Consider the following 18,676-nt stretch of genomic DNA (forward strand, 5'->3'; position numbering starts at 1 on the left):
TTTTACTTCAACCAGGAGATTTCCTTGGATTTCCTAGCAGGTTATCAGAAGTCTTCATGTTAGAGTTATGATTTACAAAGATGGGGCCATCTAAAAAGAGAAGGCCCCTATCTCTGTAAATGAATGTATGCTTGCCACAAACTGACTATATCTAGCCTTTCAAGGATGTATAGGTAATTTTTTCTTGGTGGATAATTTAGCATTGCATGTAGCTATAAAGTAACCACATGCAACATATATCTGATTTGATTTCTTATTGACAACACTCAAACTAAAATTTCACTTCTAGTGCAGTTTTATTTATAAGAACAATTATTCAGCATTGTTGCCTATTAAAACAGGAAGCTGTATGATTCTTTGTTATAAATGTAAAACAAAGAGGCTAGAAGATAGTTTTGTGGCATCCTACTCAGACATTACCAGAGCATCTCATTGTAATACCCTTGAAAGACAAGGACTTCCTGTGTAATTTTCAATAGATAAGCAAGCTAAAATACATATCAACATAACTTGGGATTTGTCATAGGCAGAGCCGGCAAAATAATTTTTGTTTTTTTTTCAGGAGAGCTGCAGGTGTGATTGAGAATGAGATACTTCTACCATGTAAGGTATGACTTTTATTCACGTTGTGGCTGGGAAGTTGACAGGGTCTGCTGCAGGCTAATCAATGCCTTGTTCTAAAGTAGAATAGTGTTAGTTTTCTTTAAGTGGTGTGGTAGCCATGTTAGTCCACTTTTAAAGGTAATAAATAGGAAAAAACAAAACAGAGAAAAGAAAATAGAATAATTGTTCTAACTTACTTGTTTTGATAAGCTTTTGAAGGTAACCCTTCAGATCAGGAATGAGCAAATGTTGACAAATGTCAAATATATAAATGAAAAACAAAAGCATTCTAATGACAATCAGGAAGAAGGTAGGCTGGGTTAGGTGGGAAACAGAGCTGGGTGGGTAAGAGATATGGATGGGTGTTAAGAGGATGACAAAGCAGTATAATTTTATGGTTTATAGTGGGTAAAAAACCCCAGATCTTTGAGCCCTGTCTGATGAGTGTCAAAATATTTCATCATTTTGACTTCAACGGTCTTGCATTCCTGGATTACAATTTACTTTGTGTTCTCACCATAAAATCATTGATGCAGTGTTCTGGTTTTGTAAAATGCTGTCCCATGGAGGTGACATCCTGTTTGGCATTGTGTTGATTAATATTATGTCTATGTAAATTGGTCCTTGTCTTTAGCATCTGGCTTGTTTCTCCAATATAGTACCCTTCACATGTTTTGCATTGAATGATATATACTACATTTGAAGATAAGCATGTAAAGGATCCCCTTATGATCTCCTTATGCTGAATATTTTTCCCATGTTGAGTGACACTGGGATCCTGTGAAGTGTGTAGCACATTTTGCAGCTTGGTATATTGCAGGGACATGTGCCATTCTCCTCCTCTCTCTCTGAGCTTGTAGTGGAAGCTTGCTTTTCACTAATTTGTGTTTTCAAATTAGGTGGCTTTCAGAAGGCCAGCACTGGTGGAGCTGGGAATATTTTTTTCATTAATTCATCCTCCTGGAATAGTGGCTGTAGATCTTCTATGATCTCGATTTTTCCAGCTCTGGATTGTATGTCAGTACAAGGGGGATTGTTCTCTGTGGCTTTTTCTTTGTAGTGCAGTCAGGATTTTGAGGTGTTTCTCTTGGGTCAGAGCAGATACAGTGGTATCGTGTGGCTTGGCTGTGTAGAATGGATTTTTTTGTGTGTGTGACGGGTGGAAGCTGGAGTTGTGGAGGTAGCTGCATCTGTCCTTAGGTTTCCTGTATATAAATGTTTGTATATAGCCTTTGCTGATGGAAACTGTGGTCTCTAGAAAGTTGACTTTTTCTGGGGCGTAGTCAATTTTGATTTGATTGTAGGATACTATGTATTGAAAGAACTGTAAAATTGAGTCTCTTCTCCCTTAGTCTATATCATAAAAATGTCATCAATATACTGGTAGTATTTTAGGAGTTTAGTCTGAAATGTTTTCAAAAATATCTCTCCCAGTTCTGCCATGAAGAGGTTAACACATTGTGGTGCTTCCATTTATTAAATAAAATAGGTTGAATGGCTGGGGCACAACTGTTCTTGAGTGGCAGTAGCAGAAAAAGCTCAGATATATTCTTGCTCTGTTGTGTTGCCTCTTCAAACATTTCCAGCTTCAAAGTTAGTATTCAGATAGCATCCACGCCTCATATAAAAATAACATCTTGGAAGGCCAGGCTAGATGTATTCCACACATTAGAAAAGGTTAAAGGAAGACCCAATGACTGCCATTATAGGTGAGAGGATCTAAAAGCAAAAGGATGCCTTAAAGTGTATCTAAGTGACGAGAACAAGAAAGAACATAAAGCTTGCCAGTGCTTAAATAAGGCAGGTGACAAATTTGCCATAGCGGACTTTATAGTTCAACATTTTTATTGATGACATTGCAAAGGAATACATCTAGTCAAATGTGTACACAAAGATTCAAATATGAAGAATGTACAGCAGAAAAAAAGAAAGATAATCGGTCATCATATATTTTACAAGTATCCCTACTCCATCCCACTATATGTGCTTGGAAACTATATTACTAACACCCAAATTAAACTTACCCTACATTTCTTCATTGTTTGTAATCAGTAATGATGCAAAACGTAGAATTCAACAAACTTACACAGTCATCAAACTGAGAGCAGCTAAAATCCCCAATCTAAATCTTCACTGCTGCTGCTGACTCAAGGTACCCCATCCTCCCCACCTCCATCCCCCTTCCCACCCATACCCAATCTCATTAAAAAAAAACCAAAACTGTGTGTATAACAGAATATCAGTTTACAAAAAGACTGTGTGGTATAATATCATAGGTCCCCAAGCCCTCAAAGGAAATTAACCACTAAACTGCGCCTTCGTGGATTCAGAGAGTGCATATAAGGCCCCCAGATAGCGAGGAAGCGCTTTCTACGTCTTGGAGACAGACATGCTCCCCTCCATTCTAATAGCATCAGATCATGAAATTTATTATGCTAATGCCAGTAATCTTGAGGCAAATCACTTTTCCAGAGGCTCAGAATAACACGCTTACCCAATATACAGGCTTTGCGAATCAATTGCTGTGCATCTGTACTCTGCAATGCAAAGAGTTCATATATATGTAAAAGAGCTCCAAGGGGGGAGAATGGAATGCGAGAGCCTAATAAAGTTTCCAAATATTGAAAAACAGCAGCCCCAAACACCTGCACTTAGAGACAATCCCAGAGAGAATGAATGAGCCCTGACAGTGCTGACACTCTGTACACAGAGGTGTGTCTGTACCCCCCCCCCCCCCCCCATTTTAAAAATTTGGACTTTGGTGAGAGAGGCCCTGTGCAATATCTAAAACTGGCATTCCCATAGATCTGCACTTGTAAATTGGGGATTTGGGAGGTCAAGGTGATAGGCCCAACCTTTCTTTGGAATTTATCTAAATCCTGCGCCCAATGGAGTCAGATAACTTCTTTGTCTTTCAGGAGGGAAAGGGTAGCAAGCACTGTATAGAAACCTGAGACCGAAAGCCTATCTCCTTTCACCAAAGCAAAAAATTGTCTCAAGTGTTGACTATGCCGAGATCCCAAAACCTCAGTACTCGGAGGACTAATGTAGTGAGGTATTTGGTTATATGCGTGAGCATTATTGATCTCTATACCAATACCCAGTGCCCCCAGAATCAGCAGTGAACCCCTATCAGTCAAAACATGCTCCAGTTGCGTAATACCCATGCGTACCTATGTCCTGAAAGTGCCATTTTCATTACCTGGAGTGAACATCCAAGTTACCACAAATTGGCAGCATGTCAGACGTAGACGTATGTGGGTCAACTTTCCAATACCTAGTCATATCGCTCCAGATCTCCTGCAATGGACCCCGCAACAAACTATTCTGGAAAGACAAAGGAACAATAGGCCTTGGGGCCTGTAATAGAAAATAAAAATAACATGGAGCAAAATAGTCAAGCTCTAACTGTTGTGGAGTATAATCATGTCTATCCAAAAACCAGTCGCCCAAATGATGAAACCCATAAGCTTGATTATAATGTCATAGGTTGGGCAAACCTATACCTCCTTCCTTCCAGGAACCCAGCATGTGTTGTAATGGAAGTTTAGATTTTGAGCCTCCCCAGCAAAATCGCCCCAACAGTTTATATATCAGTTTTATTCCTATCTTAAGAATATGAAGAGGTGTTAGTTGCATAACATAAAGCCATTTTGGGTACTCTAGCATGCGAAACAACTGAATTCTACCATGCAACGTAAGTGGCAAAGATAGCCATGTCTTCAACGGCCCAGCCATCGCCTCCAACAAACGGGAGATATTTAAGTGGTATAATTTAGACGGCTGCATAGAAAGTTGTATGCCCCAATAAGGAAAGGAGTCTCATCCCATCAAAGTGGGAAATTAGCCCGCACTGTTTTTGCAACTCCTCCATAGATGGTAATGCTAGGGACTTTTGAGCTTGAGCCCAGCAAAGTTGCCAAATTCTTGAAACAGCTGTAAGAACACGGACAAGGATCATGAAGGTTCGGTAAGATGGACCAGCAGATCATCTGCAAAAGCCAAAGTGGTGAACTTGGAACTACTTGTTGGTATGTTGGAACTACTTTCTGGATGTTGGGTTACCTCTCGAATAAAGGGATCTAAAGACAACGCAAACAAAGGGGGGACACTGTCTGGAATACACCCCATTGATCCACAGGAATGCCTGCAGGTCAGAGTAGAGGACCCAATCCGCATCCACAAAGAAACCTGTATATAGGGCACTCCTGTCTTACCTCTAAAAAGGGGGGGGGGGGAGCTGAACAGAAGAGACTGAAAAGGCAAGCCCTTCTGGCAAAGGAAAAACACTAGAGTTCAGTTTTTCTCTCTTATAATAATGCTAAAATTTATTAGAGTAAATGGTTACAATAAAAATTCTTTATCCCAGTATTCCAGAAAATTGAATTCTTAATTATATCAGTACAAATTTCAGTATAAGGAAAATAAAATTTCTCTCTGTCTCTGGGCCAGATGCACTAAACTTAACGAGCCATTAACATGGGTTTTAAACTGGTTCTAGCCAGTTTAACGTAAAAGTAGTAAACCAGGACATTCACAAAAGGGCATTGTCCGATCACAGTAGCAGCTAACGAAAACGGAATGCAGATGAGCAAATTACTATTATAATGTGTCTAAATCGTATTACAATGAGATGCACTACCGTTTTCCGATCCCCTCACTGTGGAAAACCTAACGGGAGGTCTGCACCTCTCATTGGGGCTGTTGAGGGAATCGGAAGGAAAAAAAAAACATACCAACCTTACAGCTCGTCAGGGACGTCCTTTTAAAGTGCCTAACTTGGATGTCCTTTCACTCACAAAAACACAAAAAGACCAAAAAAGGACGTCCTTGCGCTGCTGCGGATGGAACTGTGGCACCTCAGCCGCCGCGTAACCGGTCCCGGGCTGCTGTCAGTGGCGCGAGGTGAGGCGGCCGTTTCCATCCTCAATCCGCTCCCTCTTATGTAAGTTTTCTCGGTAAACTTCCCTCCACCAGTGGCAGAGGCAGCAACTACCGCCGCCTCTCTGGAAGCACCCGAGGGAGGGGATGAAAGCTTCTCCTCCGAAACTGTCACAACTTCTGTAACCGGAGGCACCGCTCCCGAGTGGGGGGAGGGTGTGGTTGCTGACGGTATCCAGGAGAGGTGGCCGCGTGTACCTGCTCTGGGAGCTGAGGGGGAAGAGCGCGGATGAGCGCGTGCTGCAGCAGCAGTCGTTCTGTTGCTCCTGTGGGTGAAAGCGGTAACGGAGACTGTCCTTGCTGTTGTGCTTTCTTTCTTATATGTTAGGGATTTTATTTGGCCCCCCCCCCCCCCCTATTTTGCGTTTTGTGGGTTCTTTCAGAACATCTGTAGAAACTGTCCTGTCTATAATGTTTCTTTGCTTGAGACCAATCACAGCGCGTTGTACTTTTTTTTTTTTTTTTTTTTTTTTTTTTAGTGAAGGATGTCCATGGCTGCTCGTCAGAGACGTCCCTTTTTTTTTTTTTTAGTGAAGAACGTCCTTGGCATGCGCAGAGCAGCCAGCATAACGCTTGGCTGCTCTATGCATGCTCGACTGGCTTCTGAGGGAATAGAGAATGCAAGTGAGCTACAACGAGCAGCTCATTTGCATTCCATTTCCTTGCTGCATGGCCGTTCCCTACCAATTCGCTATGGAATCGGTAAGGGAAGGGCTATTCCGAGGACCTTAGTGTATCTGGCCCTCTGTCTCTCTCTATCTCCCCTTCGGAAGCTGTCAGATTCTGTTCTAGTACAAGATGTACTCAGGCTGAATACTGAAGCTTAATTTTGTCCAATCACTTAATGCCTTATATTTTCTTTCTTACTTATCTGGTATTCTTCAACTCTGATCTCTAAGGTCACCTTCACTTAATTCTGTTTCTTTGGTATTTTTCTCAAATATTCATCATTTGCCCTTTGCAACCTCTCTTCCTTGAATACCGATCACTCATTCTGGTCCTTCACTGAAAATGGCTCTGTTAATTCAGAGTCTGTTTGAAGCAAACAGACGCTTGTTAAAGTTTATGGCCCATTACTAGGGCTAAGCAAACCTGTCTATGGTCTGTGAGAAAACCAAGACACAAACTAAAGTTTATGGCCCATTACTAGGGCTAAGCAAACCTGTCTATGGTCTGTGAGAAAACCAAGACACAAACTAGCTAATTGCCCTACTAGATCAAAAATAAGGGAATGTTACATAAAGTTGATCTGAAAAACCAAACAGTTCTATACAAACCCTCCAATCCAGGGCCGTGCCTAGGGTCTCTGGCGCCCCCCTGCAGACTATCAGTTGGTGCCCCCCCCCCCGCAGACTATCAGTTGGCGGCGGCGGTGGGCCCCCCCCCCCCCGTGAAAATGATCGCTCACCACTTGCCACACTGACAGGAATTGTCAGCAATATTCTTAGAAACAAATTGCTATACGTTGCAAAATAAGATAGCAGATGTAAATTCTCAAAGTGGACATATTCCAAACACTAAAATGAAAATGATTTTTTTCTACCTTTGTTGTCTGGTGACTTTCTTTTTCTGATCATGCTGACCCAGTATCTGATTCTGCTGCTATCTGTCCTCTTAACTCCGTTTCCAGGGCTTCCTTTCCATTTATTTCTTTCCTTTCTTCCTTTCTTCTTCATTTCTGGTCCTCAGCTTCTGCCTATTTTCTTCATCCATGTGCAGTTTTTCTCCTCTTCCTTTTCAGTCATTTCATCTCCTTCATCTTTCTTCCCTCCCCTCTATGTCCAGCAATTTCTCCTCTGTCCCCTGCCCCCTCCATTCATCCTTTTCCAGCAATTCCCCTCTCTCCCTTCCATGACCCCCCCCCTCGCATCCATGCTCTCGTCTCTCCCCTGCCCTCCCGCTCCCATTGTTCAACTGCCCGCCCTCTTCTCTCCCCCCCCAACATCCCTTTTCTTTTTTTTTTCTTTTTAAATGTACCTCCGTGGCGGTTCCGGCAGCGCAGCGTCAGTGAAGGAGGCGGCGCTTCCGACGTCGCTAGCCTTCCCTTCGCTGTGTTCCGCCTTCTTCTGACGTCAAGGAAATGACGTCAGAAGAAGGCGGAACACAGCGAAGGGAAGGCTAGCAACGTCGGGAGCGTTGCCTCCTTCACTGACGCTGCGCTGCCAGAACCGCCACGGAGGTACATTTAAAAAGGAAAAAAAAAGAAAAGGGATGTTGGGGGGAGGGCGAGCGAGGTGAGCATGGTGTGGCGGCGCCTCCCTGCCATGCTTACCTTGCTTACCGTGTTGGCACGGCCCTGCTCCATTCCATACTTACGTACTGCTGCAAACAGGAAAGGCCTGCACCCGATCGAATGCCTTCTCCGTGTCAAAGCTGATGAGAGAAGGCACCTGACTCGCGGTCACCACTTCCAGGGATGCCAGATTGGAGCGAATATTTTTAGCCGCCACTCGTCCCTTCACAAAGCCTACCTGGGCTGCATCAATCGGGTACGGGAGTACATGTGCCAGTCTGTTAGCTAAAATTTTTGCATACAGCTTTACATCAGCATTTGAGAGATATGGGTCTGTAGGAACTCGGGTCCTTTGGATTTTTGTTTGATATTGATTAACACAATTATCTGAGCCGTCTTTAAGGAGTCCAGAGTGGCTCCTTCAGCAACCATCAAATTAAACAGAGTAGAGGACTTCATTTGGTCATAGAACTGTTTATAGAACTCCATGCGATATCCATCTGGGCCTGGGTCTTATGCAATGCACTTTGCTGTAAAGCCACAAATAGGTGTCCTTCTGTAAAAGGCGCATTTAAAAATGCACATTGTCGAGGGGAGAGCTTAGGAAGATCTAGATTATCTAAGTATAACTCACTATCCAGAACTTCCTCCTCATAAAACTCTCTGAAACGATCTACTATATCTGCGTCTGAGCAGAGTACCCTACTTCTGGGTCCCGCAGTTGAGGAATCCGAGGTGGCCCGTTCCTTCCCTTAACCAGACGTGCAAGCAATTGTCCAGTTTTATTACCATATCTAAATAGTTGATACTTGTAATAGAGCTGTGATTTGACTGCCCATTGAAGTAAAAGCTGATTCAGCTCTCTCTGGAATGTCAAGAAAGCTGCTTTCTGTGCTTTGGTGGGGGTCACTCCATATTTAATTCTATGACACCGTATCAATTTTTCTAATCTAAATATTTCTTTATTTCAAATTTTCCTAGCACAGGCTCTATTGGAGATCATTTTCTCCCGTAGTACAGCCTTCGCTGTTTCCCAGTAAAGAGACGGTTGATACATATGCTGACCATTATGAAATAATTATTCCAGCGCTGCAGCAGGAAAGCTTGAAATTTTTGATCCCTATATAACTGTAGGGGATGAGGAGATCACATGGTGCCATGCTGGGATGAGGACGTGATTTCCTGTCCTGGAGACCTCCTCAACCAAAAACTACTACAATTTCTCCCCTCAAAGGCTGAAATCCTATGAGATCATGTTAGAAACACATGGACAGATACCTGAGCACACGGAAGAGAGAAATGGCCGGTAAATCACAAAAACAAATGAAAGGGAAGCGGAAAACGGCTGAGGTCAAGATGGGAGGACCTTGCCTTACCAGCACTGTTGTTATGGAGGTGCAATTGGATCAGATCACACAAGCAGTAGGAAAGACACTAGAACCTAAGTTTGACCAGGTGATTGTTTCCAGTCCTTTCAATCGTAGCAGACACAATGCGGCGGACCGGGGAGATGGAGGCTAGAGTGTCGTCCTTGGAGGACCAGGCCCCACACACCTCGACCCTGGTAGCAGCACAGAGGATCAGAGAGCATGCAGAGAAGCTGGAGGACTTAGAGGATAGGTCCCGGCGACAAAATCTGAGGATTGTGGGGATTCCGGAGACAGTAGGGGACAGAGTTCTCTCTTCAGAACTGGAAAAATGGATGGCCCAGGAATTCGCATTATCAGACGGTTGGGGAAAATTGTGTTTGGAGAGGGCCCTTCGTGTGGGCAGAGAACAAAATGACGGACAACAGCCCAGAGCAGTGGCGTAGCTAGGGTAGTTGACACCCGGGCCGGTCATTTTTTAACCCCCCCCCCCCCCCCCCAAATCCAGTACTAGGCATACCGAGAATACAAAACACTCAGGACCTATAGCGCAATTCTACCGTACCATAAGCAGTCATTTCTACAAGTCACACAAGCATCTTAAACGCTACAGTGAGCACTAGAACATCAATTCACCTATTGTAAAATGAAAACAGACAGATTAGTACAGATCGTCGATCCTGCACAGTCAATGCCAACCGAAAGCCATGTCTTTTTCACAAACACAGATACACCCTAATCCACTATAGAATAAGTAATCATAAACTTTCTATTTAGACAAAAATTAAACTGAACCCCCGATGCCAGACTCTGCATACAATGCAACACCACAGAAACAGAAAATGTCCCCTAGTATTGTGCAAAATATAAAGACAGCAGATGTAAATTTGAAAAAACTAACACATACCAATCACCACTTTACAAATTAACAAGTAGATATAAAACAAATACAGAAAATAAAATACCATTTGATTGGACTAATACATTTAGCTTCCAGAGGCCAAAATCTCCTTCCTCAGGTCAATACAGTATAGTGCTGTTATAGTATCCTATCCTGACCTGAGGAAGGGGGTTTTGTTCTCTGAAAGTTAAGTCAAAATGTATTAAAAATTAGTCCAATAAAATAATTACCTTATTTATATGTTCTATTTATAAACATTTATTAACACAAACACAGATACACTACTATACCCTAAAGCAAAAAAATAAAAAATATATATTTTATTTACAGTTGGTTGTCTCTGGTTTCTGCTTTCCTCATCTTCTTTTCACTGTCTTTCTTCCATCCAGCATCTGTCTTCGCTCTTTCTCTGCAATCCAGTGTCTGCCCTCTCTCTCTGCTCCTTCCATCCACCGTCTGCCCTCTCTCTCTCTGCCCCTTCCATCCACCGTCTGCCCTCTTTCTCTCTGCCCCTTTGATCCATCTGCCCTCCCTTCCATCCAGGGTCTGTCCCCTCTCTCTGCCCCCTTTTTTCAGCCCCCTCTTTCCACCTGCACCTAGTTCCAGTTCCAGCCCACATCTCCCACCTGCCACCCTTTTCAGCCCCACTATCTCACCAGTCCCCAGCCCTTTTCTCCCATCAGTCCTGGGCTTCAGCCCCCAGCCCTTTTTCTCTCACCAGTCCCGAGCTTCAGCCCCTGCCCCCTTTCAGCCCCCAGTTCCAGTTTCAGACACCTTCTCCCATGAGCACTTCCCTCCCCAGTCCCCTTATCCCCTCTGAGCATCCCTCCTCTGAACTCCCCCACCCCTCCCAAATCCCCTTCTCACCTCTGAGCTCCCCCTGACCCAGTCCCGTCCCCCCTCCATTGAGAGCCACAGAGCTCTCTTCTCCTGCCACCGCCTGCCTTTTTTTTTTTTTTTTAAATCCGTGCAGCCACGCAGGCAGCGCTTCGCGTCTGCCCTGCGTGTGCTGTGAAAGAAGTAAATCGCCAGCGCTGGCTTCAGGCCTTCCCTCGATGTCCCGCCCTCTTTTGAGGTAACTTCCTATTTCCTCGAGGGCGGGACATCGAGGGAAGGCCTGAAGCCAGCGCTGGCGATTTACTTCTTTCACAGCACACGCAGGGCAGACGCGAAGCGCTGCCTGCGTGGCTGCATGGATTTAAAAAAAGAAAAAGGCAGGCGGTGGCAGGAGAAGAGACGTGACAGAGCACCCCCCACCCGGGGACACCCGGGGCGGACCGCCCCGCCCTTGCTACACCACTGGCCCAGAGTAATACTTGTGAAAGTGCATAATTTTATTCACAAGGAGGAAATACTGAGAGGCTACCGCCTCAAAAGAGAAACCTTGAAATATATGGGAGAGACAGTAAAACTTTTCTAAGACTATTCGGTAACACTACAAGAAAATTGTCGTAGATTTACACCACTATGTGCTGAATTACATGCGAAGCAACGTCTCTTCATGCTGATCTACCCTGCAACCTTGAAGGTTCATGTGAATGGACAATGGCAGACGTACCAATCGTTCGAGGCAGCGAAGGAATTCGTAGCTAGCATACAGGATGTCCCAGAAGAGGAGATGATTTTGGAGGCAGCAGCGTGCAGATAAAGATTGAAGTTAATTGACATTTGGCCTTACAGGGTATTATCAAGCAGTGGGGTTTAGCGAGAGGAATCAACCTTGTTCAGATGGATAAAGGCAACGCAGCAGAATTTGGAGGATAAGGGAGCAAAAGACCAAATGAAGAGTATCGGAGGTTGAGAAAATGTTGCAGAGTAACCTCTAAATATGAATGCTCCCCACTAATATAGGTGGTTGACTCTGTAAAGCGCTCCAAAGAAATGGAGATGAGAGAAAAGATTGACATTTCCCTTATGAAATGCAACATGTCATAAATTTAAGTTTTTGGTGAGGGGAATAAGAACATGATTCAAGGTTGGGGGTAGGGGCCCAAGGCAAGAGATGTGGTTTCCAAAAATGGCCACATGTTAGTTTGGCTGGTTCTCTGTTGGTTACAAGGGAAAGGGTTGGAAGGAGTTGGAAAACCAGGAGGTATAATAAAGAGAAATGGGAGAATGATTGTTTTTTCTTCATATATGTGGGGGATGAAAGAGGATACACAAAGTTTATATTGACAGGAAAGGACTCTGGGGGCGAGGCTAGGCGCACTTGAAGATTATGAATGGGTAATGGAACTGACTATGCAATATTTTACTGTGATATGTCAGCATGTAAGATTACCTCTTGGAATGTAGGAGGGATTACATCCCCCATTAAGAGATCCAAGATACTGACAGCTCTTCAAAGGAGCAAAAGTGATATAGCATGTCTCCAGGAGACTAGGCTCAACGATGCTGAACACAAAAAACTCAAGAGGAACTGGGTGGGAGATGTACACTATGCCTCCTCAGGGACTCGTAAGGGGGGTATTGTAGTGTTAATCAGAAAATCCTTGGCATGAACCTCCAAAATAATATTCACTGACACACTTGGCTGTTACATCCTTGTAAAGTTATGGATACAGAGTAGAGATATATATCTCTTAAGAATTTATGGGCCCACGCCATTTGATAAAAAGTTTTTACCCAGAGTTGCTGGGCAAACTGGCACCTTTCATGGAGTTACCCATATTGGTAGTAGGCGACATGAATTTAGTGATGGACCTGAAGCAAGATAGCACAGCCAAACAAATTGAGTCGAGATCAGGTAGAGGAGTGCTGTTGTCATTTGCTCAGACACTGGGACTGGTAGACGCATGGAAACTTTTACACCCATCAGGAAGAGCATTCACTCATAGATCTAGAGCAAATGATACCATGTCCTGTCTGGATTATACATTAGTGTCTCATAGCATTTTTGCTGACATTAGAGGCAGACATGGGGGTGGAAGTCATTTCTGACCATGCAATGACATGGATAGTGCTGGCCGCACCAACCTACTATAAATCATCATCAGGTTGGAGGTTCCCTTAATTACACCTCTGTAAAGAATTTCAAAAAATTTTGCAAGGGGAGTGGGATGAATATTGTTTACATAACTCAGGGCATGCAGAGGAGCCACAGTTATTCTGGGAGGCTGCTAAGGCCGTGCTTAGAGGTAAAATAATAGCATATACAAGTCACAGGAAGAAACAAGTAACAGCAGAAATAGTGAGGCTTCAACACCAACTGAAAAAAGCACAACAGCTTTATGCACGGGACCACAATGTGGTCAATAAAGATAACTTGTTAGCAATACAGGTGGCTTTAAATAGTTACATCCATGAACAAACTAATAGAAGCAAGATTTATCATCGTTATAAACTTTATTGTTTTGGAAACAAACCTGACCGTTTGCTTGCGAGGCTGATTAAAAACTGGGGAGGAACCAAAATGGTACCCGTTCTAAGTGATCCAAAGGGGGGATTGACTAATAGAAGTGATCGTATACAATCGATCTTAAATGATCATTTATAATCCCTATATCGAGAGGAAGGCACTGTAAGCATCCCCTTAATACAAGAATACTTAGGACAGTTGAACCTACCAAAGCTAACACCAACTGGAGAGGAAATATTGAATGCACCACTGAAGGCACATGAACTCCAATTAGTCATTAAGACATTACGCCCGCTAGTGGCCCCTGGGGCTGATGGGTTCTCAGGAGCCTTTTATAAAATTTTACAAATTTCATTGCTTCACCCCTTTTGGCTTATTTTCACTCAGTGGTAGGATCAAAAGTGTTGCCCCCTCATGCAAACGCAGCCCTAATCACAATATTGCCAAAACTAGGAAAACCGAAAGATGCGGCTGATTCTTACCAACTGATATCGCTCATTAATGTGGATATAAAACTACTGGCTAAACTGTTAGCAAATCGGTTGGCAACACAATTATCCACCTTGATAGGGGATGAACAGGCTGGGTTTGTGAGAGACAGGCCATCAGTAAGGATTGTCAGGAAAATTCTGATGGCAATGTCAACATATAATGGCAGTCAGCCTAGATGTAGAAAAAGCGTTCAACAAAGTGAGGTGTACATGATATTAGAAGGGGTGGGTATTGAGGGGTGGTTTTTGGATGTCATTAACCTACGGCTCAAATTTTAGTGAATGGAGAACGCACACCGCCATTTCAGATACAGAGGGGTACACGTCAGGGCTGCCTCCTGTCCCCACTGCTTTTTATTCTCTGCATAAAACCCTTGATTTGTAAGATGAGCCAGGATGAATCCATTAAGGGGGTGAAAGTAGGAGGCCAAGAAATAAAAGTATTGGCATTTGCTGATCTGTTTCTAACATTGGCAGAACCAGAGGTCTCGCTGCCAAGATTGCTTAAAGTGATCCATGTATTCAGACAGTTCTCTGGCTTTGCTTTAAATTTGGAAAAATCCAAGGCCCTCCCAATCGAGGAGAAAGGGAGGGAGGGATGGAAGGGGGAATTCCCTTTACAGTGGGCAGATGCAACTCTTAAATATCTAGGCATACACTTACCGGTAGATCTATCAAAATTGTATTATGTGAACATACAGTCTCTGTTATCTGACACGGCTAGGCAATTGCAGGTTTGGACTGCTTATCCTATTTCCTTTTGGGGATGGATACATCTTATTATCTTATTAATATTATGATAATTCCTCGCTGGCTATACACTTTCCAAATGCTGCCATTGTACTTGCAGACCAGAGAGCTGAGACAGTTCCATAGACTGGTACTGATGTTTCTGTGGAGAGGGAAAAAGCCAAGGTTAACTATGGAGGTCATTCAGACACCAACGAAATATGGAGGGATGGGATTATTGAAAATTCGTTATCTGACAGTTGCATGCGAAATGAGGCATATAAATGATTGGCTTAGGGGGGTAGAGAAATTTTTGGCTACATAATTAGAGGGTGGAATCTTACAACCTATACACCTTAGTCACATTCTACATGCTACCAAATCTCTACCTCCTGGTATTTTTAAGGTTCCCTGTGTTCAAAGTAGCATGTAAAGCATGGAGATGGCTATGTCATCACTTTGGCTTTTTGGCATCGGTGACCCCATTTCTTTCCATAGCAGGAAATCCAGCATTCCCGCCAGCAATGTATGGAGGGACGTTTTCAACATGGGAGAAGAAAGGTCTGAGGTACATGTTTAATGTAGTAGGAGAAAGAAGGAAGATTGAAATCCTTCTCAGGGATACAGGGGGAGCATGATTTGCCTCAATCTCACTGTTTTGCTTATATACAATTTAAAGCACTATATAGACTCCCTTCAATGGACCAACCTCATTGAAGATGTACAGGAGGTTCTATCAGAGGCACTCACCTTGGGAGGAACACAGGGAGTACCATTACCTTAACACCACAGATTTCTACAGGACAATACCCCAGATATCCACTATAGAGAGCTGGCATCGGTTTGCTCTCTGGATTTTAAAACGGAGGTCACTTATACCATGTTACAAAATTCCATTTGCTATGTTCATCAGCCAGTGAACTCGATCCAACACAGACACTGTACAAGTTTATCATGAGATTTATTTCTCCACATCGTGCGAGGCAAGTTGGGCTCTCTGGAGAAGGAAAATGCCCTAAATGTGGGCTGGAGCAAGCGCGCTTGAGACATACGTTCTGGCATTGCAAGCCTATCCGATTCTTCTGGGAATCCTTAATAAAAATATCAAGATGGTGGAACCAAACCGTGGTGGTTAGCTCAGTGCTGTTGTTTGGGCACTTAGAGGAGGAGAAGTTCTTCACTGGAGGCTGTCTCTCTTTCCTAAGATACACTGTGACTTTTGACCTTAAGACTATATTATGTGTATGGCTTCAGTCCTCCCCTCCTAGCCTACAACGTTGGAAACTGTATATGTTGGAACAGTTGAGGATGGACAGATTGGGTATTTCTGATTTTAGATAGTGTAAAGGGTTGTAGACTTGTAGAAACATGGGAGTCATTTTGGCTGACACTATCTTATCAGGCACGTAGCCATTTGTTAAATTAAAAAGGGAAGGAAAAGGGGAAAGTTAAAGAAAAGAAAACCTATTACAGTTAATATATGAAATGCTTCATTTCCTTTGTTTTTCTCTCTCATTCCCACTCATTTATCAGAAGGGTATTTAAGAAAAAGAGGGTGGGAGGGTTAGGGAGGACAAGGAAAGGGGATTGAACACTAAGTACAGATTACATGTGAACATTCTGGTATTATCCGATCGTATACTTTTAGGTTGTGAATTGAACAACTAAATAACAGAATCAGATTACCCCTGAGAGTGACTGGCAGAATGTACTTTAGAATCTGTATAGTTTTTGTTTGATAATGTTATACCAATAAAAAGATTTAAACATAACTCTAGGGGATATCGCTAATTGTATCCCCCGTAGTACAGCCTTCGCTGTTTCCCAGTAAAGAGCAGGTTAATGGCATATGCTGACCATTATGAAATTCATAATCATCCCAATGCTCCAGTAGGAAAGCTTGAAATTTTTGATCCCCATATAGCTCTAGGGGATGTCACCAATTGTATCACCCAGAAGTTCCCCGGTTCACCTCAATCTGAAACCAAACCAAGGCATGGTCGGACATCTTATAGGGGCTGATCTCTGCTGCAGGGGTATGAGGGAAAAGGGGACTAGAGACAAATAATCTATGTGGAACTGGGAGGCATGAGCACGAGAAAAGTGTGTATAATCTCTGTGGGATGCAAAACACGCCACACACCTATTAAATCCAATGCATTGCAGAGCAGAGGCAAGCCTCCAGGGTATTTGCCAGAACGCTGGTACCAGATGTAGACGTGTCCAAACACCAGAATAAGTCACCCCCAAGAATCACATTCTCATCCTGGTAGGGAGTCAAAAGAGCAATTAAGCCTTGATAGAATTATTCTATCAAAAATATTAGGAGCATATACATTGCCGAGCACTAAGGGACGGCCGTCTAACACAATTGAGGCTAAAATATACCAATTCTGAGGGTCACGCATAATGGTCTGCACCTGCACACTTAAGTCCCTGTGAAATAAAATCATCATCCCTGCCTTATGCTGAACCGCAGGGGCTTCCACTAGTCTGCCTACCCACCCTCTCTGAAATTTAGCATGCTCTGCTGAAATCAAATGGGTCTCCTGCCCAAAAGCAATGCCAGCCTTCTGGCGTTTCAAAGCCTGCAGCACCTTGGTTCATTTAATTGGAAAGGAACCTCCCCCCACCCCAAAATTCCAGGAGACAAATTTAAATGATCTCGGTGGACATTTCTCTGGTAAGTGAACACTATTTTGCTTTGTGCTTTGGGAGCTTAAAGATTGGGGTTTAAAGGAGGAATAAAATAAAAAGCAAATTTTATCAACTAATTTCCATAGTCTTTTCCACTTAGTTTTAAAAACTTTGTACCACAGCATTAACATAATCTAGCAGGCACTGCAGGATCCAGTTTAGTATTAAGGGGGAATAAAAAGAGAGAGAGAGGGAAAAGCAAGCAGGAACTAGTGTAATATTAAGGGGAGAATAAAAAGAGAGAGAGAGAAGCAAGCATTATTAACTAGTTGCCATAGTGTACAAACCCTTTTCCCATAGTTTTAAACTGACATTTTCTCTAGAAATAGGCTTTTTTCCCATAGTTTTAAACTGAAACCTTTTCTAGAGGTAGAAACTAAACAGCCCAGAAATCCTTTGTTCTAAAAGGCAGTTATTTTCTGTACCTTGGCTGCTGGAGAGGTAGCATATCCAGCAACCTCAATTAAGTGTTAATTAAGGTGTGGGGAAGTAGAATACTTGCATAGGTTGCTGAGTCAGGCCTAGATGCACAAAACAATTGTTAGAGCCCTTCCCTTACCTATTCCCTTGGCGAATCGGTAAGGAACGGGCATGCATCAAGGAATAGGAATGCAAATGAGTTGCTCATTGTAGCTCACTTGCATTCTCTATTCCATCGTTAAACACTCGGCTGGTCGAGCATGCGCAGAGCAGCTAAGTGTTATGCTGGCTGCTCTGCGCATGCCAAATACGCCTCCCTGTGCTGCCCGAAGACTCCACGCCGCTCACCCCCTCTGATGCGGCTCAGTGCAGTTGAGGACGCCCATTAAAAAAAAAGTCTATTTTGGCTCGGCTAAACGCGTTGTGATTGGCTCAGGGACTTCCAGGTCTCTCAGCTGAGTGAAGCATGGCCAAAAAAAGACGTTTTCATTATTGCGGGGGGGGGGGGGGGGGGGGGAAATGACGGCCAAAATGGATGTTTGTTTTTGATGGGTGTCTTCAACTGCACTGAGCCGCATCGGAGGGGGTGAGCAGCGCGGCATCTTCGGGGGGGGGGGGGGGGGGGGAATGACGGCCAAAATAGACATCTTTTTTGAAGCAGGGCATCCGTGACAAGCACTTGACTTTTTTCCCCCCGACTTTTTGTTTTTGTTACTTTTGTAGCAGTTTTTCAATCCCGTACAGACCTCTTGTTACATTTTCCAGTGTTAAGGCAATTGGAAAAGGTTAGGGTTTCTATACAATTTGTTCATCTGCATTCCGTTTTCGTTAGCTGCTACCGTCATCAGAAAAAAGTCTTTAGTGTATGCCAGGGTTTACTACTTGCTTGTTAAGTTTAGTGCATCTGGCCCTGAGTTAGCTTCAAAGAGCCTGTTT

General features: G+C 43.5%; 1 protein-coding gene across 5 annotated transcripts in view; it reads left to right on the top strand.

Moving 5' to 3' along the window:
• WEE2 (WEE1 homolog 2) overlaps positions 1 to 18,676 on the top strand; it is a 455,705-nt gene that overhangs the window by 129,744 nt on the left and 307,285 nt on the right. For all 5 annotated transcript variants that reach the window (XM_030216446.1, XM_030216444.1, XM_030216449.1 and 2 more), the window contains one exon: positions 563 to 608. In XM_030216446.1, the coding sequence (XP_030072306.1) occupies positions 563 to 608 (46 nt within the window). The remainder of the gene's footprint in view (positions 1 to 562; positions 609 to 18,676) is intronic.

The sequence above is a fragment of the Microcaecilia unicolor genome, chromosome 10 (genome assembly GCF_901765095.1).
Source record: "Microcaecilia unicolor chromosome 10, aMicUni1.1, whole genome shotgun sequence".
NCBI classification, from domain to species: domain Eukaryota; kingdom Metazoa; phylum Chordata; class Amphibia; order Gymnophiona; family Siphonopidae; genus Microcaecilia; species Microcaecilia unicolor.